The 26,031-nt window shown below is 47.1% G+C and overlaps 3 protein-coding genes and 1 long non-coding RNA gene across 5 annotated transcripts in view; 3 read left to right on the top strand and 1 right to left on the bottom strand.

Annotated features, from left to right (window-relative positions):
- Nucleotides 1–26,031, top strand: part of Hoxa3 (homeobox A3) — a 43,883-nt gene that overhangs the window by 7,937 nt on the left and 9,915 nt on the right. The window contains exons 2-4 of one of the 2 annotated variants that reach the window (XM_076913333.1): nucleotides 4,487–4,588; nucleotides 21,872–21,954; nucleotides 23,574–25,675. The gene's annotated coding sequence lies outside the window, so the exon portion shown is untranslated. The remainder of the gene's footprint in view (nucleotides 1–4,486; nucleotides 4,589–21,871; nucleotides 21,955–23,573; nucleotides 25,676–26,031) is intronic. The other variant, XM_034518811.2, reaches the window with a different exon arrangement.
- Hoxa5 (homeobox A5) lies at nucleotides 718–3,635 on the top strand. Its single transcript, XM_034518813.2, has 2 exons — nucleotides 718–1,612; nucleotides 2,583–3,635. The coding sequence occupies exons 1-2, from the start codon at nucleotides 718–720 to the stop codon at nucleotides 2,831–2,833; spliced, it is 1,146 nt and encodes a 381-aa protein (XP_034374704.1). The 3' UTR covers nucleotides 2,834–3,635.
- Nucleotides 12,499–13,591, bottom strand: LOC143434511 (uncharacterized). Its single transcript, XR_013104017.1, has 2 exons — nucleotides 13,438–13,591; nucleotides 12,499–12,996 (listed from the first exon to the last, which is right to left on the bottom strand). It is a non-coding gene; the product is annotated as an uncharacterized LOC143434511 (long non-coding RNA).
- On the top strand, nucleotides 13,773–15,930 carry Hoxa4 (homeobox A4). Its single transcript, XM_034518818.2, has 2 exons — nucleotides 13,773–14,358; nucleotides 14,843–15,930. The coding sequence occupies exons 1-2, from the start codon at nucleotides 13,839–13,841 to the stop codon at nucleotides 15,187–15,189; spliced, it is 867 nt and encodes a 288-aa protein (XP_034374709.1). The 5' UTR covers nucleotides 13,773–13,838; the 3' UTR covers nucleotides 15,190–15,930.

Raw genomic sequence — 26,031 nt, forward strand, 5'->3', positions numbered from 1 at the left:
GATCCCAATAGCTCTACCCACGGATCCCAGCTTCCAAGCAGCCTCAGAGGCCGTTTGGGTATCAGGGCCCATTCTTTGGGTTCACCAAGAACCCTGCAACCTGGGGCCGGGCTGGCCAGAGGAATCGGACCAGGGAATGAAGATCTTCCAGGCTGGATAAATAAGCAAATCAGATAGCAAACTAATGACATAAAAAACATATTTACACGGAAGAAAAAATGATTCTGGTTATACAAGTGTATGGAATTTGACCTCGCCTCAGAGAAACACTACACAAAAGCTGTCTTTAATAGACGCCTGTGGTTTAAGAGCGGCAGGAACACTGCCCTTCATGCGCTCACAAAAACAGCCGTAATTGTGGCTGCTGCTGTGGGCAGGATTTATTTCGTCAATTGGCTAAATCGTCTTCCCTTCCTCGAAGGTGATATCTGTGTTTTCAAAATTCACAGCTGCCGGCCAGGCGGGCAAACCGACCCCAACCTCTACACAAAAATAAGAGGGGATACAAAGCCGGGGAAATAAAGTTGTTGTAAATAATTCTAAGTCACCACCTCCCCCTAATCCTCTGTATCCTCGCCGGGCGTGCGATCGGCAGCTGACGGCCTCACAATTGGTACATCCTAATGGAACTGCGAGGGAAATGCAATAATTTTGCCATAATGGGCTGTAACCTCAATTCGACCCCGGCCCTTGCAGCCCGAGGTCGGAAGCGAAGCGATGCGCCCAGTCTCCAGCGGGTGGCGCTCGAGTCCGACTGAACGGCGGAGGCGGGTGTCGGGCACGCGCCCAGGGCGCGCGCGCCACCCCTCTCGCCTCCACCCAACTCCCCCATTAGTGCACGAGTTTACCTCTAGAGGTCATCAGGCAGGATTTACGACTGGACAACAAAAGCACGTGATTCGAAGTCGTACCCCATATTTGGGTGCCTACGTAGGAGGGAACCGAGTACATGTCCCAGTCATTTCCATAATTCATCATAAATTGTGCAAGGGTGCTATAGACGCACAAACGACCGCGAGCCACAAATCAAGCACACATATCAAAAAACAAATGAGCTCTTATTTTGTAAACTCATTTTGCGGTCGCTATCCAAATGGCCCGGACTACCAGTTGCATAATTATGGAGATCATAGTTCCGTGAGCGAACAATTCAGGGACTCGGCGAGCATGCACTCCGGCAGGTACGGCTACGGCTACAATGGCATGGATCTCAGCGTCGGCCGTTCGGGTTCCGGCCACTTTGGCTCCGGCGAGCGCGCCCGCAGCTACGCGGCTGGGGCCAGTGCGGCGCCCGCCGAGCCCAGGTACAGCCAGCCGGCCACGTCCACGCACTCGCCACCGCCCGACCCGCTGCCCTGCTCAGCGGTGGCCCCCTCGCCCGGCAGCGACAGCCACCACGGCGGGAAAAACTCCCTGGGCAACTCCAGCGGCGCCTCGGCCAACGCCGGCAGCACCCACATCAGCAGCAGAGAGGGGGTTGGCACGGCGTCGGCAGCCGAGGAGGACGCCCCTGCCAGCAGCGAGCAGGCGGGCGCCCAGAGCGAGCCGAGCCCGGCGCCGCCCGCTCAGCCCCAGATCTACCCCTGGATGCGCAAGCTGCACATTAGTCACGGTAAAGCCAGCCGTTTTCTGATCCACGCGTCCGTGGGGGCGCGGGTCTTGGTCACCCTCTGTTCTCTGCAGCCTCTCTCCGGGTCTCTCTCCTTGTCTCGCCTCTCTCCAGCCAGCAGAGCCTCTCCCTGCCTCTCCTTTCCCTGCCTTCCTCTTTACTTCCTCCCCATTACTGCAGCAGCATTCTGCATTTACAGATACTGGGGAGAGGGGAGGGAGGAAAATGGGGTGGCCGAGCAAGTTTAGATGTTGAAAGAGGAAGAAATTCCATCTGGAACCCCCAGTGCCTCGGAACTCGCTTCAGGGTCAGGCCAGCGGAGTAGGCATGGAGAGGTAGGGATGGCAGTAGGGGCCGTGTATCGGGCTTGTCAGGGTAGATAATTTATGGGAAAGGCTACGCTGGGGAAACAGCGTTACTAATTAGAGCCCCCTAAAAGGGGCTTGGGGGGAACGAGCCAGGCGAGGGCAGGCGGGATTCTGAAGTTTGGGGGTAAGAGGGAGAACGAAGGAAAGGGAAGAAAAAGAAATCGGGCGCCCCAAGCGTACGCTGGAACAGGAGGCGGCCAGCACGGCTGGAACTTTAACTGAGGGTGACCTAGAGGCCACTTGGGAACTGAGGGGAAAAAAAAAAAAAAAACCACAGTGCTTTGGTGCGTTTCTGAGCCGTGGGCAGACTGAGAGGGCAGTGCCCCTGCTTAGGACAACTCGTACAGGGCCTAAGAGCAGAATAGGGGGGCGAGGGAAGCTAAACCGTCTTTAAACACAGAGTTCCTGCCTCAGGTGGGCCGGTTGTTCCCAGAGTCCATATCACGTTGTTTTTCTCGCCAGAAAGGAAGGGGGAAGGAAACTCGGGGAAGGGTGGGTGAGGAGGGAGAACTTGTTGAGCCTTCTCCCCAGCTCAGGACCCTGGCTGACTTTTGGAGCCAGGTGCTGAGGAGTTGATGGCTAAACCGCTGACTTTTCTGTTGCAGACAACATAGGTGGCCCAGAAGGCAAAAGGGCCCGGACGGCCTACACGCGCTACCAGACCCTGGAGCTGGAGAAAGAATTCCACTTCAACCGCTACCTGACCCGCCGAAGAAGGATTGAAATAGCACATGCCCTTTGCCTCTCCGAGAGACAAATTAAAATCTGGTTCCAAAACAGGAGGATGAAGTGGAAAAAAGATAATAAGCTGAAAAGTATGAGTATGGCGGCCGCAGGGGGGGCCTTCCGCCCCTGAGCATCTGAGCGGCCAAAGTACTGAGCAGTAGTAGCGGAGCAGCCCTCCGTAGTGTCAGTACTAAGGTGACTTTCTGAAACTCCCCTTGTGTTCCTTCTGTGAAGAAGCCCTGTTCTCGTTGCCCTAATTCATCTTTTAATCATGAGCCTGTTTATTGCCATTATAGCTCCTGTATAAGTAGATCTGCTTCTCTTCATGTCTTTGTCCTGAATGGCTTTGTCTTGAAAAAAAAATAGATGTTTTAACTTATTTATATGAAGCAAGCTGTGTTACTTGAAGTAACTAAAACAAAAAAAGAAAAGAGAGAAAAAAAAAACAAAATACACACACAAAAAAAGCCCCCCTTTGACCTCGTTTAGTGCCAATGTTGTGTGTTGTTGCACTTGGGTTGTTTTAACGTGCATGTGCGTGGGAGTGTTCCTGTCTCAATAGCTCCAAGCTGTTAAAGATATTTTTATTCAAACTACCTATATTCCTTGTGTAATTAATGCTGTTGTAGAGGTGACTTGATAAGACACAACTTAACTTGTTCAACGTGTAGTGGCTAGTGGCTCTGTGACAAAAACTGTGACTCCAAGCGGTGTGTCCCTGCGTGCCTTTGTAGGACCCTTTGCACGAACTCTGGAAGTGGCTCTTATAAGCGCAGCTTCAGTGATGTATGTTTTTGTGAAAAAGTTACAAATATTGTCCAAGTCTGGCTGTTTCAGCAAACTGTGATCAGCTTTTTTTTTTTGTATTTGTTTTTAAGGAAAAAAAAACACTGACTGGAAACAAAAAAATAAATAAACTTTCTATTGTAAGTTCTCTTGGTCTGATTTCTGCCAAACAGCAAGCCGCTCTTTCTGCTTTTCTGTCTGTCCAGTAGTGCTGTAAGCTGACGAGTCTGAGGCTACCTGGGCAGCCTGCCTATTCACTGTGGGGCTTTTCACCAACATCTTGACTCAGAGCCTTTCTAACTCTGAACCATCAGAAAACTCAGGTCAGAGGAAGGTGGGAAAAGCTGTAGGAGGTTCCAAAGCCTGAGTCCACCTTGTCCATCTCTGAGGAAACCAAGTTAACTTTGTACCAAACAGGAGAGGAAGAGAAAGAGAAGCAGGGCTTTGTTATAACCACACTGCGGCCCACAGAGATCCTTCCTTCCTGAGGCGATCCTAGGCCTTGCTGAAGAGGCTTCTCTGCCAGGCTGTAGATTCCAAACCCTTTGCCCACTCACCAACCCCAGCACTCAGTCCCTCTACTCTTACTGAACCAGTTGGCTTCTTTTGCTACAATTAATTTGCTACAAATGGAAAGTACTTACCCCATCCTAGCTCCACTGGGAAACTCCTCAGAGCAGCTAAAGCCCAACTAGAGATTTGCACATTTACTGGCTGCTTACACGGATGCCGTCTTTCCTTTTAAAAGTTATAAAACAGTAAACTTTATAAGCCCCAGTTCCGGCTATATGACATTTGGGTGCCAAATGAATAGGGTTTTGTCTATGAATTAGATCGTAAAATCATCCATAGCACAGACAGATCGGCTCACTGGCTATAAAACGTCACGTGGGGCCATTAAAGTAAGTTTTATGGTTTTGGGGAGTTGACATCCAACATTATATACCACATAACATATAATCTCACTAACGCTGGACTCCATTTGACTCTTTTGCAGGCTACGTGTGCTGCCTGGTCATTCAAAGTGTCAATTTTAGGTCCAGAAGTGTCCAAACCACAAGTTCTCAAAACTCTGAAAAATGGCTCCCTCCATGTTAAGGTAAGCTCGCCTCTTGAGTTTATTTGCACTCTTAAAAAGTTTCTTGTCCTCTCTTTCTCTCTGGCTCAGTAACTGGGAAGCTGTCTGTGAATTCAAAATGGGAGAGCAAACTTTTCCTTCTGCCTGCCTAAATTAGCAAAGCCAGAGTCAGTTTTGTGGAGGCACACGGTGAAGAACGCCTGTGTCCGAGCCGCATTCCCAGGCCTAACTTTAATTGCTGCACAATCGTGGATGTTAATGACTTCCGCTGCTCCGGCTGGAGTGAAAAAGATGATTTTGTGTGCGTGAAAATGTGTCTGTCTGTGAAAACTAGTCAGCTCCCCCACCCCCGGCCCTCTTTCTAAGGTTGGTCAGGCCCAGGCTCTTTGGGGGTCGCGGGGTTGAAGGGACGCGGGACACTGGAGGAGAGGATTGAACTGAACTGGAGAGTTTGAATGAAAGGCCCGGGAAGGCCGACACTGGCGGGATTCCTTATGGGGCTGTGGCAATATGTCTTCGCCGGGCCAGGGTCATTTGGCAGGACTGAATTGAGGCGGCGGCCTTTGGGCCCGAGTTTCAGAGCGACTGGAGAGAGTGGAAGCTGGGCTGGGGCCTTGGCTGTGTGGCAGGGAGCAGGCTGCACCCACAGGATGTTGGGGACAGAGGGTCCCCACCTAGGAGGTACTCTGCTTCCCCCGCACTGGGCCAGGCCCAACCCTGTTCGCCTGTTAGTTCTTTTCATTTGACTGGTAGTGTTCTCACCAGCCTGTGAGTCTGAAGCAATAAACTTTATGGCCGGATTTAACTTTATTCTTTGAATCCCCAGGCTAATTGAAAGGGGTTAAAGCGCTTTCTTTTCTTCCGCCTTGCCTGTCTCCTGCCTCCCTTCTTTCCATTCCCATCCTGTCTTTGTAGGAATAAGACGTCTATGCACAGGACCCTCGAAAGGCAACTTAAGGGCTTCCCTAGATAACACTAAAGATAGAGAAACACAGCCTCTCCAACATGCAGACAAATTCTCTCTTCTAAAACTGTGCCTAAAGTTTTAAGGGAAATTGAGGTGTCTTCAAATGCCCAACTTAAAAGTCCCCAGAGCCATTAGGTTGTTTTTCTTGACACATCATAAAGGGTAGTTTAGGGAGAAATTGTTCCTTTGTCAGTAGGAGATTTCCTCTTCCCTTTTGTTATTTGTTCTTTCTGTTTGATCCCAGGAAATTTACATAATCTATGTTTTCCAAAAACAGTCTCCAAAATTGCACTAAGGAGTGGAGTTAGGTAAAATATAAATTTCCTGGGTACAGTTCCATCTGGGCCCCAGCCTCTCATGTCCTTTAATGGCAAGACAAGCCTAAGAGAGAACTTTCTGGCCTGTCCTGGTGTCTTCTCAGGAAAGGTACCCACCAGAGACCTAATAAACTCCACCCAATCCTGTCTGAGGAGCTATGCCAAAAATTTCCAACTGTGTTTAGAAATGAAACATAAAAAAATAAAACAATAAAATAAAATTAAGAGCTCTCCCTTTTCTCTGGAGCTAGGTAGTTTTCTTCAAGTACTCGTTGGTAAAGGTATTTACCAAGTGCTTAAAGAGAAATGTTTTGAAGTGTTAGTTTGAAATACCAACAAGTACTATTATGCAGAAGTCTTCTTCATTCAACATAAATCTGCAGAAGTCCCAAATTCAGAGATGCAAAGAAAAAAACCAAAGACTTAAAAGAGAAAAAAATCAAAGCTCTCTCACAAATCCCACTTTCCCTGACTCACGGCAAGTTGAAGAATCCATGAAGTTATTTTGTGTGGAGTGAATATTGGTACTTCAGTACCAAGGAAGATGTGTCCACCTCCTTAGCAGGAACTAGAGTAAAAAATTTACATGAAAATAGGTTCTTATTATCTGCTGTGGCTGGGAATGCTGTATTTTTTTTGTTTGTTTGTTTTGCTGCTCTGAGTTTGGGTTATTAGACAATGTTGGGTTGTGGTTCTGTTTTGGTTATATGTCTGGTGATATTACTTGTATAATTTTTCAGTGGTTGAAATAAGGAGCAAAAGAAAAAACCCAAACAAACAAACAAACAAACAAACAAAAAACAAGAGTCAGAGAAGTGCTGGTAGGTTCATGGTACATCTAGGAATAAGCAAGTATCTACAGCATCCCTTGGCCACACCCTGGGATGTGGGGATGAATGAAAAGGCTGATGTTATCATATGTAACCAAATACATTCCTGGGGCTCTTTCCCACAAATTAAAAAAAAAAAAGCTGTGAGTATTGTCAGCTTGCTTACTTCTGTATGTTTTAATCTTCACAAGGATTAAGTAGAATCTAAGAGGGCAGGTCAATCCACGTGGAGTTAAGTGACTTTTAAGAGATGCTGCATCCAGTCCGATCTGTGTGACTGTTATTGTTGGAAATTTTTCCTTCTTACTAATTTCATGGGAAGCATACTTAAGGTGGCTGGGTATCTGCTCATTTTGTAGATGAGTTATATCTTCTTGTGGATTCTTCTGAGTCTTTTTTTTTTTTTTAAAGGAACTTAGAGGGGAAAAAAACCCTTTCCCACTGAGGGCTTTATGAAGATATCCAGCTTCAGCTGGGGGCAGAGATTTGTGTGCTCTCTTGTAAAAGGAGAAGGTGGCGGAAGTGTGCAGGGCCTTGTTTGTTTCTACAATCCAAAAAGAATATATTCCCTCAATTATGAGTATCAGAGGAAGCTTCTGGTCACACTTAGGGTTTGTTAGGGTTTCCCTGGTCTAATTTCACAACATTATGCCAAGATTCATTTTCTCCTGTGATTTCTTACTTTGCCCTGCTTCATTTGGCTCTGAAGGGGGAGAGACAGAGACAGAGACAGAGACAGAGAGAGAGAGAGAGAGAGAGAGAGAGAGAGAGAGATGTTTTTCTAGTAGAAACAGTTGTGTTCATTTGCTGAGATCTGGATAATATTACATCCAAACAACTACAGTACAGAAGATTGGATGTTAGAGATGAAGACAACTCTCTCAGCTTGCAAAATGCCCTCAGCATCTCCCTTCTCTGGCTGGGGTCTACCCATGGCTTGCTCTCCATAGAAGGCAGAGTATCTTAGTCTGCAGCCCTTTGGCTTCTAAGGGAGAAATGTTCTTCTAGTTAATGACACCAGTGTAAACAGGATGCCAAGACACTAGTGTGGTTCAGCCTAGGAACTGAATAGGGGAGGGAGTCCATAGTCCTCAGCTCCACAACTGGAAGGGAAGCCCAGATTTGCTTTGTTCAGTGTTTTCTGAAAAGAATTTTGTCTTCCTCTATCAGATCCCTTTCTCACAAACTGGACTTTTCAATAATAATATTTGTTATGAAGGTTACTGGGTAATTATTGAGATTTTGTGAAGCAGCCTTTGCTGGAGGTGAAGTCTGTCATCGCCTAACAAATGGCGTCCATGCAGTTCACTGCCGGGTTAAGTAAATGCAGAGAAGATAAATCTGCACACCCTAGGAATCGCCAGCAGAGCTCGCTTTAGTACAAGTTCACAGTCAACCGGCCTGCCTGGGCCAAGTCTCCCAACAATTAAGGCTGCGGCTTTATTTTTAAATAAAACAAAATCCACCCCATCCGCTCTGCCAGATTTCCCTCCTCCCCCCTTTTCCTACACTTTTGTTTTCAAAAGATTCTCCACTTCTCCCCTACATTGTCCTCGTTAGTGGAATTGCCAGTGATTTCAAATGAATCTAGCTCCTAAATTTTGACTTAAAAAAAGAAGCAGGAGGCTGGTATGACAGGAAACATGGTCACAAATACACAAAAATATACACTCCATCCTCGAATTCCAACAGGCAGTGGTGGGAGGACTGCCTAAGATCCAGAGCGCCCCTTCCCCCTCCCCCAAAGAAGCGGCTGGGTGCTGTGTATCTTTGTGGTTAGCGTGTTACAACTGCAGGTCAAAAAGTTGAGGGTCAAAAGTTTACATTGTGCAGCGCTCTTAGTCATCCGCCCAGACAGAGTCTGATGTCAATGTTAGAGCTCCGATCTTGACTATCACCACAAAAGATAAAATGGCTCGGAGTGACGCGTGTATCACGGTGTGGACTCCAGGTGAACCCTAGTGGTTGAATGACCTCAATTACGGAGGAAAGGATAGAAAATTCCTCTTTTCAGGAGTAATACATGCTGTATTTCATATTGAGTTATCTCTTCTATTCCGAGGGAACAGCAGCAGGTAAATAGGCATAGATTATCAAAACACCAAAACTAAATGCTGGAGAACCAAGAATGGTTTGTGGGTTTGTCACAGAGTAGATATGCTTAGAATTCATCAGAGGACTATGTTTCTAATGTTTCATTATGCCTCCTTTATATGAAAAAAAAGAGAGAGAGTGATTCTGATTGGCCAGAGTGCTTTGGTTTTATGTTTATATAATATATATAGTAACCTCCAAAGTGTGGGAGAAAAGGGTGGATATCTTGCAAAGTGTATTCTTGGCAATTTTCAAACATGGGCTATTATAATCTTGCTCCCCAACTGAAACTCACTAAATGCCAAGATTGTCAGAGCAGGGAAGTGGAAGTCCTAAGGATAGGGGTAGGATTCCTAAAATCTCCATCACCAGTAAACAAATGTTCACTAGTGTCGTTATGTTTACGTTGTTGAAGTTTTTCTGTTATAGTTATCATTAAACCACTGTAGGATATAAGAGGACTGCTACAATCTGCAAATGGGTACAGAAGCAGGCAGGAAGCTGCTTTCCTGCATCCTATGCCATGTTGTAAAACCACCCGGCTTCTGTTCCCCAGAAAATACTTCTAAATAATAAGTGTAGACTAGGGTGGGGGTGGGGATGAAGGACAGACTGAGGATGGGAGGGGAGCTAAGGATCTGGGAGGGTGGAAGAGAGAAGAAGCACTGGGTTTAAGAAGCAGACGGGGAATCATGCCTCATTTGTCTGTTGCAAATGAAGTGTTAACCAATATTTTATTTTTTCATGCATCCAGATTAGCTTTAAGTGTCTGGGTTGGACTCTATTTTTTAAGGAACATATTTTCCTTTCCTATATATTGACCTTCAAGTGATGGAGGTAGAAAAACAGTGGTGACAAAGATAAAATATATTTTCTTCTTAATTTTGGGAATAACTTAAGAGCTCAAAATGTCAACCATGCAGGGATGTTGAAGACAACCCTACACATTCAGGCTGATTAGATTTAATGGTGCCAAGTGTGTACTCTGTGGTAAAATAAATATTTCTCAAATGCTGCCTTCATGGAAGCCAGTAGCCAGAGTATGTCTACTGTGCAATGTGCAGGTTTTTACTCTGACAGGGAGCTTGGACCAAAATGGGGTTTGCCAGATGAGATGGCAGGAAAGAGCCATGGTCACTGTTGTCACAGCAGTGAGCGTGTCACATCTGGTCTCTTGAAATGAAAAGAACTCAGAACCCAGCCTCCACTTTCTCACCCAGAAACTATGTCTCTTCCATGGAATTTCTCATTGTATTTTTTGATTAAAGCCATGTGGCATCCTTAAGAAACATTTTAGCATCAATACTCAAAATAACACCCTTTTAACTAGTGACAAAAGATACCTGTGGACGCCACTGCTAGAGTGCTTACCTCTCTAGAGAACTTTGATCATTTAGGACATATATAATCCGGGGTAAGCGTCATGTACAATTCTAAAATGAATATTAGTCCTTATGTCTGGTTTATATCGTTATTTTAAACCATCACCAGGAAATTACACCCAAAACAAATTAATTGGTAAAAAATGACTGGTCAAGTGTTGTTTTTCTGTAACCTAGTGTGAGTGGGAGGAAGCCCTTAAATGCCACTACCAGGCAGTTTAAAATCCTGCCCTTCCCCAATTTACCCTAGAGATGTGCTTGAGATAGAGGACTGCCTGGAGGCCCTCCCGCTAAAGAACAAAGGACAAATACAGTCAATACATCCCATAATGCTTACATTTCCTTTGCGTCTTCCCCCTTGATTTTTCCTGGGAAGGACTGACCTGGGCAAAGCACCCAGCTCTCTAAAAGACACTGTATAGACCTTTTAGAAGCGCAAAGTCCAAGGCCGAGGTGAACTTCAGGTCAGCGCGTCTAACAAATATGAAAATGTCGGCTGGTGAGGGCGAGCCTGTGACTTAACAAAGACTGTCAATGTGTAAGATTAATAAGAAACAAAATGAACACGGTGTCACTGTTCGGTCACTTTGAAACTTGGGACAGGGTTGCATTCAAGTGGGAAGGCTGTTCCAAATATATTCAAAATGATTCAAATCAGATTCAAACCAGGCTGCAAACACTGCGGTCCTTCTCTCCCTCCCTCTCCCTCAGACTCCCTTCGACTCCATCTGTGATGTAAGGACATGATGAAAAGTTATTTCACTTAATGGGGTTTTAAGATAGCGATTTGGGGAATATATGTTATCCCTGCACATGGAAAGGAGCAATTGTACTTAGCAGCTTCCCAAGGAAAAGATAGTGCCTCAACCCCGCCTGGGACTAGAGCCAGTTGGTGAGCGAAGATTTGCATGTTCCCTCTCTGCTTCATTTCAGGGCTTCCCATCTTTTCCCCAGGCAAGATGCTGCTGTGGTAAACTTTGGTTTGTTTTTCTAATTGAGTTAGTTCCTTTCTACCCCTCGTTTGGTGTCTTGGATCTTATGTAAAGGCAAGAGCTGCTTCTTGGATTTACTGGTTTTCAAATGATTATTTGATTCAATGGGATTTTGCTATGGCTTGCTCGCAAAGGGAGGCTGTGGAAGGTTCAAGAAAGGTACTGAGATTGTTTATTACAGCCATAAATCTTGCAGTAAAATGTCAAAATGTCGGTGTGTGAGATAACACTTGGTGGTCCTGGCTCCGTTTGTGTTTATGATAGAAGCTCAAAGACGAGTTACAGGCCTTGAGGGATTCTGTGTAAGCCCATCCTCCTTAGGTAACAGAGCCTCAGGAAACAGAGTCATCTAGCTTAACCGTATACAAAATAGTGCCAGTGACTCCTTAATACGTGAACATAGAAACCTTGTAGACCATTCTGAGGCTAAACAACATGGATTTTGTGTTTTAGAGTCTGTAAATAATATTAAACAGACATGATTAGGACTGCCGTGCTCCAGGTTGGTGACACCAGGAACAGACAAGATTTCCTTTCCTCGTGCTTTTCATCCAACTTGAAACATAAGCAGATGTCCAATACATACATATACATACATATATATGTATATGTGGTATATATGTGTGCTACTTATGTTAGAAATGTCTAATTTATGTACCTATTTTCTTGCTAGAAACATACCAGTTGAGAGTAGCCGTGCCACAGGCTAGATTTCCCTCCTCCGGTCTAGAGAGGATATCTAAAGATTAGAATCTTTGCTCACTTCCATCTATGGCTCAAATTTCATTAAAAAAAATATCATGGTGCTTCATGTCAGTGGACAGCTCTCTTAACCACCACGTGCACCCAGTGTGGAAAATCTCTTTGTACTACTTCAGGGCAATTTCAGTAAGAAACTAACATGATCCTTTTTAAAACCTCTTTCCCTAAATTACTTTAAAGATTAGTCTCAATAATAGTCTTTATGTGTCTAAGCATTAAAGGACTATCTATCAAATAGGATATATCCCAGTATTTAGTAGCCCAAGTGAGTAACAGATATGAATGAAGACAGAACGGACATTCTTTTTGAAGTGTCTCTAGGCTTGGGTTATAACTTTCCTTGTCTGCGTTTGAGACTCAGTTATGAGAAGGCCGTTGTTCTATCCTGCTCTTTGAGAAATCAACTAGGTGCACCAACTGAAATTGCTTTGCATGCAAACGTGAGAGTTATTTTTAGAACGGTGCCCTGCTCCTTAGCATTGCTTTACTACCATGAGAAGGATCTAGGCGTGTCTGCTATTCAGAAGAAAGAGGACGAATACAGTACGAATCAGGCATCAGTATTTACTTCAAAGATCAACATTAGGTGGAATTAATAAGTAATTTATTTGTTAATAATGGCATAATTAGTTTACCCATCAAATTTCAATTACCAAATGCCAGGCAACAGTTCCTTTCCCTCCTTTCCGGAGCTTCTGATATCGTTAAAATGCTAATTTTCAGCAATTCAGAAATTACAGCCTGGCCTGTAAATCCAGCCCTTGCTCTAGATACTGCCTGAGGAAACGCCATCCAAAAGGAGAAGGGAGGGAAAAGTTAGAAAAGACCCGATTGACAATCAGACCAGGAAGGGTCTTATTCTATCTCAAACTTGGTTTTGTTTGGTGGATGTTCTGAAACGCGAAGTTACTGTATTCGAAGCAGGGTTTTGTGCAGGCGTCGTCTCTCTATTCCCACTCTAGGGTGGAGGTCTCACAATAGCTCTTAGTAAAGGAGACAAGTTTAGCTCTCCTCAGCACCTCCATCAACTGCAATTTAGGAAGGTTCCAAATCTTTAAATGAAAAATGATGTACAAATTCTCCGTCTGAAAAAAAAAAAAAGAAAAAAATAAGTATCCATGAGGTTTTAGTGGATCGCCCTCGCTTACTGTACTTCCTTGACCGGACTGTCCAGCGGCCCATCCACCCATCCTCCCTGTGCAGCTCCAGCCTGGCTTCGCAAAGCAGGGACTCCCCAGCAGCCGGGTGCATGGGCAGAGAGTGGGCAAAGAATCAAAGGGCGAGAAAAATGGGTCTGTAGGCCTCCTTCGTTTTATTCCAAGGCTAGGATAAAAAGCCAGAGTCTGCCTCTTGGTCCCAATGCCCTTCCCTCTCCTGGAGGGCCTCGAACTCTCGGGAGGACCACCCGAAGCCTGTCGGACTGGAGGTCAGTGCTGAACCGTGGCGACCAGCCTAGGCCCAGAGGCCTAGGACAGACGTGGGCAGGAACAGGGCTCGAAAGGACCCACAGTCTACCAGGCCCCAACCTCTCAGCCGGAATCCAAGTTGGGGGGCCGAAGAACCCAAGCCCCCGTTCGCTCCTCCCGCCCGGGTGGCTAGCAGCATCCATCACGCATCCCCCCGCGCGTTTCCTGATCCGGGTCCGCGCGCGCGGATTTCCCATTGGCCGGGTCGCAGCACGTGGGGTACGGGGGGCGGGGCGCGCAGGGCCACGGAGAGCGCGCGGGGGCGGGGGAGGAGCGGCGCGAACTTCGGCGGCGACGGCGGGAGGGGGAGGGGCAGGCGTTTGACAGCGGGGGGAGGGGCGGGCGCCGGGGCCCGGGAGGGGGAGGGGGGATGGGAAGCGCGGCGAGAGGGGGAGGGGCCTCGGCGAGCGCAGAAAAACGACACCGCGAGAAAAATTAGTATTTTTGCACTTCACAAATTAATGACCATGAGCTCGTTTTTGATAAACTCCAACTACATCGAGCCCAAGTTCCCTCCCTTCGAGGAGTTCGCACCGCACGGTGGCCCGGGCGGTGGGGACGGCGGCGTGGGCGGGGGTCCCGGCTACCCGCGGCCTCAGAGCGCCCCGCACCTGCCGGCCCCGAACCCGCACGCGGCCCGCCAGCCCCCCGCCTACTACGCGCCCAGGGCGCGCGAGCCCAGCTACCCCGGGGGCCTGTACCCCGCACCCGCCGCCGCCTGTCCCTACGCCTGCCGCGGGGCCAGCCCCGCGCGACCCGAGCAATCCCCGGCCCCCGGCGCGCACCCCAGCCCGGCCCCTGCGCCCCCCGCGCCCCCTGTGCCCCCTCGGCGCTGCGCTCCCGGCCCCACCACCCCGGCTGTCGCGACGGGGGGCAGCGCCCCCGCGTGCCCGCTGCTGCTGGCGGACCAGGGCCCGGCGGGCCCGAAGGGCAAGGAGCCGGTGGTGTACCCCTGGATGAAGAAGATCCACGTGAGCGCCGGTATGTGGCGCCGCCGGGAGGGCAGCGGGCGAGGGGGCGCGGGGCAGGGCGCGGGAGGGGACCCCCATCTGGCCGGTGCTTGGGTTGTGGGTGTGTGCGCGCCGCCCGCAGCCTGGTCCTAACGTGAGAACCCTTTTGTACCCAGGGTCCCTTTATCCTGAGATTTACGAGACGCCAAACTGTTAGGGCAGTAATTATAGCCCCCATAAATTTAATTGCCCTGGCAGAGGCTCCCGGCCATGTGTCTTTGAAGCTTTTCTTCAGCCCCAATGCCCAGCACCAATCTTTATGGCTCTCGGGTGTTTCCCGTTGTCAATAGCCTGTGAAACATTTTCTTTGCCGTTTTTATGTATCTTGTGTGAACTTGGTGTCAGGTTATTATATAATGATGATGTCCGATTGCTCTTCCCCACCCTATCTCCTCTCTTCTCTCCTCTTTTACTCCTTCCTCTTTGGCCTTCTCTTTCGGGGTTCTGGCGTTCAGTCAACCCCAGTTATAACGGAGGTGAGCCCAAGCGCTCTCGAACCGCCTATACCCGGCAGCAAGTCTTGGAGCTGGAGAAGGAATTCCACTTTAACCGCTACCTGACCCGGCGGCGCCGCATCGAGATCGCCCACACGCTCTGCTTGTCCGAGCGCCAGGTCAAGATCTGGTTTCAGAACCGGAGAATGAAGTGGAAGAAAGACCACAAACTTCCCAACACCAAGATGCGATCTTCCAACCCTGCCTCGGCCCCTGCCGGCCCGCCTGGGAAAGCACAAACTCACAGCCCACACCCCCATCCCCACCCTCTCCCTGGTGCTCCCACACCCATTCCCTCCTCCATATAGCCTAGAGACCTAGATCGGTTTCTGTCACTAGGTGCCCTACTCATCTGCTCCTCCCTAAGTAAACCTGAGACACCAAAACAAAACCCAACTTGCTGGAAACCATAACCAAAAAGAAGACACTATTCCTGGTTCGTGTCTGTGTGTGACACACAACCCCACCCCCACCCCCCAAGAGGATGTCTGTCCTGGTTACTACTTAGTGGAACAACCTGCTGACCTGGACAACTTTGCCAGGGTTGAACACACCTGTAAGGAAGCGCTGGCCATCGACTACCTTTGAGTCAGCCAGACAGCACGTGCTGCCTGGGGACATGTACTTGTATGTTTGTTGTGAGCAGAGCAGAAGGAGCAGGCCAGCTTCCTTACCTTCCTCTTCTGCGTTAAGACAGCTCACGTGAGCTTTACTGAGTAGACACTGTGGACCTCACCAGATTATTTAATTCTCAAAGTGTGTAGACCTTGATGGTAGGTGTGGCATGTAGTTTCCTCTCCTTGCATTTATTTAAGATACTGTTATAGAGATATTGTTGTCTTATTCTGGGGCACAGTCTTGGGGAGAGGGAAATGCATTTAAACCCACTGGCAACTGTACAGAGCGATATGGTTGTATAAAGAGGAATGTGCTAAGAATAAACTTCAATTTATAAGACATTAGAAACCTAAGAGACAGATTTGCGTGTGTTCTAAACTTAAAACAAAACCAAACCACCCCAAGGCTCCTCTTGGCTGTGATATTTGACCTAGTGTGCAGAAGCCTTGTAGACAGGGTGAGCTAGGGTCACATTCTGAGTACACTCACAATGTGTGTGTGTGTGTGTGTGTGTGTGTGTGTGTGTGTGTGTGTGTGTGTGTGTGTGTATTCAACTTGATCTGAATTCTTGCCAGGCTTAACCCACTGTGGAAGTGTTCCAAAAAGCAGGAAGGCTCTTGAGCCCTGAGAGGGCTCCTCTTCTTTCCAAACTTGGCCAGGCTTTCAGGCTTCAAGTCTCTGTAAGGCATAGAAACGTGTCTGTCCCTGCAGTGAAAGGTGAGACCTCGCAGAGCAGAGGCCCTGAGCTTCTGCAGCTGTTCTGGAGGCTGAACTCTGAACACACTTGGAAACACGCGTTCCCTTGGCATTTAGTGCACCTTCACACTTAATCTGCCTGTTTCCCTGGAGATAAAACATAGTTTATGCAAAGGGTTGAGATTGCCTTTTGGGTTTTGGCTGGTCTTAAGGTCTTCGCGCTGAGCACAGCTTGGGAATTCTTGTTTGCTTCTCTAAGAAGAGCTTTTAGAGTAAAGCGAACTCTTCCCACTACTCTCCAAAGCACCCTAGGAGGAGATGAGAAGCGGAACGACACCCCAAAATGCACCCTAAGCAAGGAAGATGTGAAAGAGTTCACTGTTGGAAGGAAGCCAGACTAATGTGGGCCACTTTCCTCAAATGTTGTGGTGTCACTGTGCACTCCCAGAGATCCAGATCTTTGAAAACATGAAAATTCACCTCCCGGATCTCTGTAACCCTAGTATTTGTGCAATGTTTAAAATTTGGTGCCCAGGCATTTTACACACACACACACACACACACACACACACACACACACCCCACACATACACACACACACACTGCACAGAATCACAGAATATTAGAAGTGCCAACCTGGCCTTGAAACAGCAGTTTAGGGGATTTTATAGTAAAGAGAGAGAGAGAGAGAGAGAGAGAGAGAGAGAGAGAGAGAGAGAGAGAGAGAGACAGAGAGGGAGAGAGAGAGAGAGAGAGAGAGAGAGAGAGAGAGAGAGAGAGGTGTTTATCTACCTCTGCAATGTCAGAGGAGATTTGATTTGAAACTATTTCCATAAGTGGGACAACCTCAGTCCAAGCCAGGGAAATCTTTTCTCTACCTGTAGAGAATCCAGTTTTTAGAAAGAAGCAATGGGTTCTAGTCTCAAGAAAATCCACGGGGAAAGGAGCACACACACACACCTTCCCAAGTCAGGAAGGGCCTGGCTTACAGTGTGTTTTATAAGGTGTGGACAGGCAACGTAGCTCCTGCTACAACTTGTTAGCCCCCCCCCCCCCACTATATGCACTTGTAAAGCAAAATTAAATCACACTGAAAATAGCAATTTCCCCGGGAATCATTAATCACCTCATACAATAAATACTTCTTTGTAATTCAACAGCAATTCTGAAAGGCATTCTCTGGGAAAAGTCTTTGGAGGAGGAAGAGATCCTGTAACTAATGCTCTCTCTCAGGCAAATAAGCAGCATATATATGTATATGTATATGTATATGTATATGTATATGTATATGTATATGTATATGTATATGTATATGTATATATGTGTGTGTGAAAATTGATTATCAAGCCACAAAACCTCAATATTTTTTTAACCCAGATTTTCATCACATAAGGTAAATTCTTATATTTTTCCTCAATGGGGAAGGATGGATCTGAAAGATTCACTGACTTCCTGAAGATCATAGTAGGTAGGACATCTTTTATTTGTCCATTCAAAAAAAGGAAGTGAGAGTCAAGACTGCCTTTTTTCTGCTGGTTTGGGATAAGGTAGCATTTTTGTATTGATATTTTGAAAAACCAGAATCATTGAGATGACTATGTCATTCATGGTAGCTGTTCTATTTATGATTCGGCCTTTAAGGGAGCTTGCTGTAACAGCTTAGAAAATCTCACTGTGTGTCTAAAGTCCTTCATTGTCTGCCCTTTGTCAGGGCAACCATAAGAGTTCACCGAGGGGACAAATTTTCTATCTCATTAATTGTTTTTTTTTTTTTTTTTTAAGAAAACCTACTAATCCTTCAGACTCTTGACCTTTAAAGACAGTATTTTGTGTAAGCTGTGCCGTTCTCTTACCAAAACAAACAAAAACAAACAAACAAAAAACAAAAAACTCCCGACCCCGCATGCTCCTCTGTTCCTCCCCCTTTATTTCCTCTCTCCCTTCCATACACACTTATTCGATTTAGTCACAGAGCCAAGCTGTGCATGACTCTGGAGAGAAAAGTTTTGTCAACATCTGAAATCAACCTAAATCGGATAGGAGACACTTTAATGGTCACAGTTTGAATTAAGTACTTAACACTCTCCCCCTTGAAGAAAAATGGCAGTTTGCAGGCGTTTTTTGCTAGTTTTGCTGAAATCTACGATATTCCCGGTGTTTTATTACAGCAGGAATTCATCTGTGACAGGCATAGTGGAGTACTTAATACCCAGGATGGAGCTCATGGGAGGATTACTCAGACACATGGGTGGGCCCACTCACACTGTCTCTGTCTTTATACCATCAATCCCCGGAGTGCCCTAGTCCCTCTCCTTCTTCCCCTTCTCCCTCATCTCCTGGGCACCTCTGTTCCCCTAAGCTCTGTTCCCCACCCTGTGCCACTGTCCCCTGCTGCTTTCCCTCCAGCAGTTCCAGCAGAGAAACAGATTATCATCAGCAGCAGCCCTTTAGAGTGGAAGGAGAGACACCTCAAAGAATAAATGTAGCAAATGACAACTTCCAGCTTCTATCCCTGTGAGTGGGTTCTGTACAAGTAAAGGCCTTCACCATCATTCTATTAATGTCTGCATATATAAATAAATGAATATGTATATATATATATGAATATATATGTACACACACATATTCATGCAAGGAATAACTCAGGCTTTCCCCATGACTGTTTCTGTCATCCCTTTATACACTGGATCATGAACAAAACAAAACTGTTTTGCACCTCAAAGAGGATGATCTGTGCCCAGGCAGTGATGGCACACACCTGTAATGCCATTACTTGGGAGTCAGAGGCAGGTGAATCTTTGAACTCAAGGCTAGCTTGGTCTATAGAGCAAGTTCCAGGACAGCCAGGGTGACATGAAGAAACCTTGTTTTGAAAAAAAAAGAAACAAACAAGCAAACAACAACAGTAAAGCAGATGTATGAATTGCAGGGGGTGGGGAGGAAGACATGGGATAGTACCAGGAGGTGTCATGAAACCTTCTAATCTGTAGCTTCTACCTTGGAACTTCTAGTCTGAAGGGGATGTTAAGTGTTTAAAATGAAAGGGGGCCATCTTGGTTCAGTTGTCTCAGTTTACAAGTGAGGACTCTGAAGCAGTTTCTTGACTCTTTTGATAGTGAGCATGTAGATTGTAGAGCCTTTGGCATCACTCTGGATGGACAGAAGTACATAGGCATCTTTCTGCTGAAGGAGTTATTCTGTTTTAGTTGGGGATAAACAATAATAAAACACTGGACATATATGTGTCTGGGCTTATGCTGATGTGTAGGGCCACACACACAGGTGTGTGTATAGTCTGAAAGAAGAATGAATGCATCATTAAAGTTGCCCTGGGAGATTATGTAACTAAACAATCCTCCTCTAGGCACTCAAGCCGGTGGGTTGACCACTGGGTTCAGGTGAGGGATGTCTGATACTAGTAGCTCCAGAATGACTAATTCTGCTGTGCTCAACCTAGCACTTCCAGGCTCTTCCCTTTTAGGGCAGGGGTGGTTGTGTTCTGGAGGCCTGGGGAACAAAACAGCCAAGTATGGGCTTTGGTTGCAACTGACAAGGTGTAGCAGCGCCTTTTAGAGTAGAGGGAGATATTGAAATTGTGATCTTTTGTGGTCATGTGACTCGTTAAATAATTAATGCAGACCACCAGGAATGGATCTGAGTCGCCAGGGCCGCACCTCTAGGAATGAATCTCTCAGTAGTGAGACTCCAACTTCCTATTTGATTTTCAAATACACACCTTCAGATTTGTCTCCAAAGGCGGTTAACTCCTTCAGGAGGGCAGGCAAGAACCCTTCTACGTGGAGAACAGAGCTTCCCGGCGATCACCAGGTCAAAGCCTTTCTTGCAAGATTGCTGGGAGTCCAGGGAGGTTCTGTGTCCAGGGAAATGTGAGTTCGGCTTAGTGTTTTTTTTTTTTTTTTTTTTGACCATATCCTGGTTTTGGTGATGAAGTGGGACAGAAGCGCAGACAGTTGGCGATGTTGTGATTCGTGCTGGGGAAGGCTTCAGAGATACCGCAGGAGGAGCACGCGGCTTTGTTCAATTTTCCCCCGGCATTCATAAATCACCAGCGCTAGGCGAGTGAGGGAGCAAGTAGACGAGAAAAAAAAAAAAAAAAAAAAAAAAAAAAACCGCGGAGAGAGGCCACAAGGGCTGCAGCCAGTGCAGAGCGAGAGACCGGAGCAGCGTCAGCGTCTCTCCGTGACTCATTAGTCTGAAGGATTTATGGGGGAACAGGAACCATGAATATTAGACTTGAGAATAAAAAAGATAGCAACAACAATAATAACCATAATAATTACAATGCTCCTCTCCTAAGCATTGTGCTTGTGGTGGTGGTGGTGGAGGAGGAAGAAGAGGAGGAGGAGAAGGGGGAGGGGATAAGGGTAGGGGGATGGGGTAAGAACTGGGACACAGCAGATTTTTCTGAGATGAAGTTGAGTAGCCAAGTACATAGCAGCTAGGCCCCACCCCGATCAGGATCACACCAGGAGTCCCAAGGCCAGGGGTTCTCCCCTGGAAGAGTAAAAGTTTGACAAGATGAAGGGACCCAGAGTGGATGCTGGCCCTAAGCACCCTTATGCAGGGAAAAGGCTTGGGGTGGAGTTGTGGCAGAAGGCGTCTCCCAGTTTGCTGCTATCCCTCAGCATTCTAGGAGGCTCCCAAGGCAAGAGTCAGGCGACTCCCTCGCTTCTTGGTGGTTCTTTGCTAGCTGTCAACCCGAGATTGCATAGGTGTAGTTAACCTACACAGGGCTGGCTTGGAGCAGGCTGGCATGGCAGGTGGGTAGTGAGTGGTTTAGGGCCAGGTCTGTAGAAGCAAAAGTCCTGCACAGTCTCAGCAGAGGAATACCAAGCTGGTACCATTCTCTGCCATTTCCTGACGCCAGAAAGCTATTTGGAGGCACCTTGACCATTTCCTGGCTAGCAGGCAAAGAGGTGTTGAAATGGGGAGGCATGAAGCTGGGGGTCGGTGGGGGGGCTCACACAGGTACGGCTGGTATTTATTGTCCAGCACTTTGGTCTTGCTTGGTTTCTAGCAGCAGTAGTTGGTTTGGTTTTAGTGACTGGGCACTGTTTTAGTGACTGGGCACTGTTTTGCAAGCCCACCAGGACCAAGAAATAGCTTGCCCCAGCATTTGGGTGAGCGAGAGGACAAAACCTCCCAATATACTGCCTCTGATCTGTGGGCTGAGCAGGGGTCTGATTTCCCGCCAACAGAAATCAACGCTATTAGTGAGGTTTCAGCAGAGTCTGATTGAATGCTTCCACACAAGGCTTCCCATTGTTTGCAAAAGAAAATAAAGCTTGCGTTCACATTCCCCCAAGCTGGGGTGCATGCACGGCTCTACCTCACCAACAAAGTCATCTTATTCTTCCTTCCCTCTAATTCATCCTCCACCCCCAACAAAAGCTATACAAAGGGAAAATAAGATTGTGGGTGCAGAGATGGAATATGTATTTGTTTTACAAAAATAAATCACCATCTTGGGGCTATTTGTAGGCTGGAATATTTCGAGCTATGAGTGCGTCTCATGGACCAGTGCCCTGGCGACAACTCCATGTCCGAGTCACCCTGGGGCCACCCTGGCGCCCACACAAGACACATTTCTAACCCCAGTCTTCATTCCCTTCTTTCACAGCCGCTATTCACCCTCTGGTGTTTATTTGTCTGCAGAGTGCCTGGACACTGGAAAAAAAGAATCCCTGAGCACCCGGAACTGGACACCATTCCTGGTTCAGATTTAAACATCTTTGGAGGTAAGTGTTGCGCCAAAACTCTTCCCCAGGCTTGGGACTCTGCACCAGGAGGCTGGGAGAAGTGTGCCTCCCCTGCTCCTGGCAACTAAAGCTGGTTGAAAGAGGTTTTGGTCAATATTTAACTTTGACAGAGTTTGGAGCTGGGCTCCCGGAGGACCATGTGGGCATGGGGCAGACAAAGAGCAGGCTCCATAGCCTGCAGTAGGTAGAGAGTGCAGCAGCATAAGATGAGGTAGGGAGAGCCTGAGGGAGTGAGTTTGTGTCTTCCTACAAGCCCCAAACAGACCACTACACTCAATTGTAGAGCAGAAGCAAGTAGGGGCCAGGCCAGCAAGGCAGCTGCACCTGGGCTGTGGCTGCGGACGCTGGAAGCTGTGAGTTTAGAGACTGCCAGCCAGTCCCAGCTCTGGGTTGAGAAAACGTGTCTCACCCACCTGCATTTTCTCCGGCCCCTCTTCAGTCTCTTCAGTGTGTAGTCCTTGCAGAGTCTGCCCCAGTCTCTTATCAGAGCAGATCCGCAATGCTTCCCACAGCAAAAGCTCAGATCCTCTATGTCTGAATGTTTTTCCTTTTTCTGTTTGGAACAAGGGGAAAACTCTTTAAAATTCTTTTCAAGTTCTGGCTTAATTTGTTCTCTTAGTTTGAGATGCAGGGAGGTAATTACTGTGGTTTATTACCTTGTAAAAGAGCCATAAATTACGTGCCTGTTTGGGGGAGGGGCTGCTGGATTCGCTTTCAGAAGCTTGGTATGAACGGATGAGTTTGCTTTGTTCTTTCAAGGGTTAATTTTCTTCTTGTGCTGGGAATGGAACCCAGGGCCTCTGAGTATACTGGGCAAGCAAGCACTCTATCATTGAGCTATGAGGTCTCTCCAAGTCAGGGATTGCTTCTTAAAACAACAACAGCAACAAACTTTTCAGATTTTGTTTTCTCTTTCCTAAATTTCTCTTTCCTAAAATTTGCTCCCCAGAAAGATATCAGATTGCTAAATAATTCCAACATGCTACTCAGTAGTGCTCTAAGTCTGGAATGTGGTTTGGGATACAATTATTTTATCAGATAGGAAGTAAACAGTCTTAGTGACGGGGCTACTTTGTCATCTGTGGGTGTGTGTATATTAAGTATAGATGGAGCATTTTAGGGACTTACAACGCTGTGATTTGCATATCTGCAAATAACAGGACAATTGTCAGATATTAAAAGCTGCAGTAGAACATGACATACACATCCACTTGTGTCTAGAGAGCTTGGAGCCCATTTGTAGTACAGTTGTACCCACAGGAAATAACTCATGTTAAATAAAGATTTATCATTTGAGTATAGTTTTGATAGAGAAATCAGATTGCAGTGTTTGAGTAGAGATATATCTAATCTGCCAACAGCCAGGCAAATATTGACGAATGGTCTGCATGCTTGGTCACCTGCTCCGTCCAAGCCAACTTTCCCTCTATTTGGCTCTGTTGGCCTGGCTCACAGCGTGGGTTCTCAGCCCTGGCAGAGTGAGGTGTGTAGAAGGGGGCTGTGACTTCCCCACTGCTTCTACCCCTAGTTTGCTTCAGCTGCTGGGTCCCTGTGTGGGTTGCCTAACCTAAGCTGGTTTTTTTTTTTTTTTCTCATAGGTTAAATTTTTTTTGACTTCCTGGAATTTCTTTCCCCTTCTCAGCCCCACCCCCATCAATCCTTAATGTTAATTGTTAAGCCGAAGTTGGAGCATCCGTGGGTATGTTGGTGACCCAGAGGCTCCAGCATGGGGCTGAGATGCCAATGGGCCTCAAGGAAGTTAAGCCACCTCACTGAAACAGCCCCAGAGACTGCTGCTATTGATTTATGGCTTTAAGAGTTTCAGTTTGCTTGAAACTGTTGAGAGAGTTCTGAAGGGGGCTCTTGTCATCTTCAAACCGATGCCTCTGCAAAACCTTGGGGGGGGGGGAGTCATCAGTGACTTGACCATACTTCTAGGTCCCTTTCTATGGTATCTGGGAATGACTGGGGAATGGGTGTCACATGGAGCAGAAGACACAAAAGATGAGTGCATTGGACCTTTGGGAGACAGAAGACTATGTTTTGGAAGCCAGCATTTGGTCTGTTTCTTATCTCCCAGACCTGGTTTGGATTCTTACTCTCTAAGGGGGTTTTTATAGATCTTCTCCCAGCTGTTCCACAGCCAGAACCTTGGAAGTGTGATGCTGCCAGCTTAGGCTAGTGCTCCTTATTTATTGATGTGCTTTGTACACCCTCATCCCTCACGAGAGAGATGTGCATCCCTTTTTACTTAGGGCCTTACATTCTCAACAGACACCTTTTGGGTCCTTCTGGGGAGAAAAGTAGGGAGGCTCATACACGGTCTTCTGCAACTGCTACAAGTAAGCACCACTTGGAGCCAGCTGAAGACCGACTCCTCAGGAATAAGACTATGGCATTCTCAAAACACTCAAAGTTCATAAATGAAAGTGGGCAAAGTTTTTAGACCCCTGTGGAAAAGCTGAGATGTGTAGGCAATGTCACCAAACAGAAGGCAAGAGTAGGGGTGGAGAGTTGAAGGACAGTTTATTTGCTCAAGCCAGGTTCTACTAAGCAGAACTGGTTCAGGTCAGTTTCAGCTGGTATATGTGGGGTTGTCTTAGGGGTGAGAGTACAGAAGAGTCTGAGGGGAGGGTTTCAGGCTCACGTGTAGGTTAGCACATGAGACTCCAGTGGCGTTCAGAGCTTCCACCTATTTCAGAGCAATTAGCTCATTTCCTCTTACATCTGTCATATTTGGAGGCATATAATTTCATGTATCACTCAACTATGCACTGAGGAAATGCAGAAGTATGGGTTTGGCTAGGGCATTAGGTCTCTCCAGATGTAGCAAAATCCTGACCCACAATCCTATAGCGGAGCACGGCTTTCCTAGTAGGCTGCCTCTGGACAAAACCAACTGGACTTGGGAGCTGAGACTTTAACATTTTGTCAGGTAATTATAGGCCTTTGGTTTCATCAGTGGCTGTGGTGTATGGTGTGGGTGTTAGCACACTCCATACAATTGCAGGCCATAAAGAAGTCCGCTGACTGATCCAGTGACTAGCCAGTCATTTCTGGGCTTGGCTCTTGCCTTTTGATATGCTAGTCTGTGGGTCAGAGAAGCCTGGAGGGGGTGGTGATTGGGCATGCTGAATTCAATTTGTCTGTAAAGGGGAGGCCATAGGGAAAGTTAAGTGGACACTAAGAGGACAGACAGCATTGCTGTTCCCTGTGTTTGGAGTGCAAGTAGAGTGGAGATAAGCGCCTTTGTGTGGTAGGTATGTATGTGGGGTACCCCCCTCGTGCTCCTGCTAGTAAGATAGAACTCCAACCCTGGACTGGTTACGGTCCCCTACTTTTCCTCTCGCAAATCTAAACGTTCTGCTTGGAAACCTGGTTCCTTCAGTGATTCCCTACTTCAAATAAAAGGATTTAAGTTGACGTATGACCACGTGAGCACATAATACTGCGCATTATTGTGGTATTTGGAGCGGAGACCCAGGCAGGCTTCGTCTGCGATTACGTTTTCTAGATTCTCTTTAGAGCGAGAGCTTTTCCCCCACCCCCACGCACCCACCTCCTCCTTCTCCGTCTCCTTCCCCTTCTCCGGAGCAAGCGCTCTTCCAGCGGGTTGCTGTTTTCAGCTCTCATGGAGCAGTTCTGGGCAAGCTAGCCGATGGTACTCCCGCCACACCAGGAGGATGGAATTTATTTTAAGGTATTTCCTCTGATTGTTCATATCTAGGGTGAGTTATGGTTGTGAGCGACAAAGGTCAGTCGAGGAGACACTGGATCACGCACAGGACCCTCACCCTCGGTCTTCCTTTGTTTCTGCTTTAGAACTGAAAGCATTTGAAAGATTCCCAGTCGCTCCTCAGACTCTGAGTTTAATTCCCTGGAAAGTATTGTGGGGTGTAAAGAAGAGGGCACTTGGGGACTCCAAGATAGGCCCAGTAGTCTCTAGTATTAGGGTTGCTTTGTCCCACTGCAACCCGAAGAGCTAAGCTCCAGACAGAGGGAGGATTCTTTCAGGCGGCAGAGGTGGCTGGAAGCTGTGGTTAGGAGAGGTGGCCG

The sequence above is a fragment of the Arvicanthis niloticus genome, chromosome 15 (assembly GCF_011762505.2).
Source record: "Arvicanthis niloticus isolate mArvNil1 chromosome 15, mArvNil1.pat.X, whole genome shotgun sequence".
NCBI classification, from domain to species: Eukaryota; Metazoa; Chordata; class Mammalia; order Rodentia; family Muridae; genus Arvicanthis; species Arvicanthis niloticus.

Bases quoted from the DNA above. Each gene is read 5' to 3' on its own strand.
- Hoxa4 (XM_034518818.2), top strand. From the start codon at position 13,839: ATGACCATGAGCTCGTTTTTGATAAACTCCAACTACATCGAGCCCAAG. The intron at 14,359-14,842 runs GTATGTGGCGCC...TCTGGCGTTCAG, and splicing joins GAAGATCCACGTGAGCGCCG to TCAACCCCAGTTATAACGGA.
- Hoxa5 (XM_034518813.2), top strand. From the start codon at position 718: ATGCGCCCAGTCTCCAGCGGGTGGCGCTCGAGTCCGACTGAACGGCGG. The intron at 1,613-2,582 runs GTAAAGCCAGCC...TTTCTGTTGCAG, and splicing joins CAAGCTGCACATTAGTCACG to ACAACATAGGTGGCCCAGAA.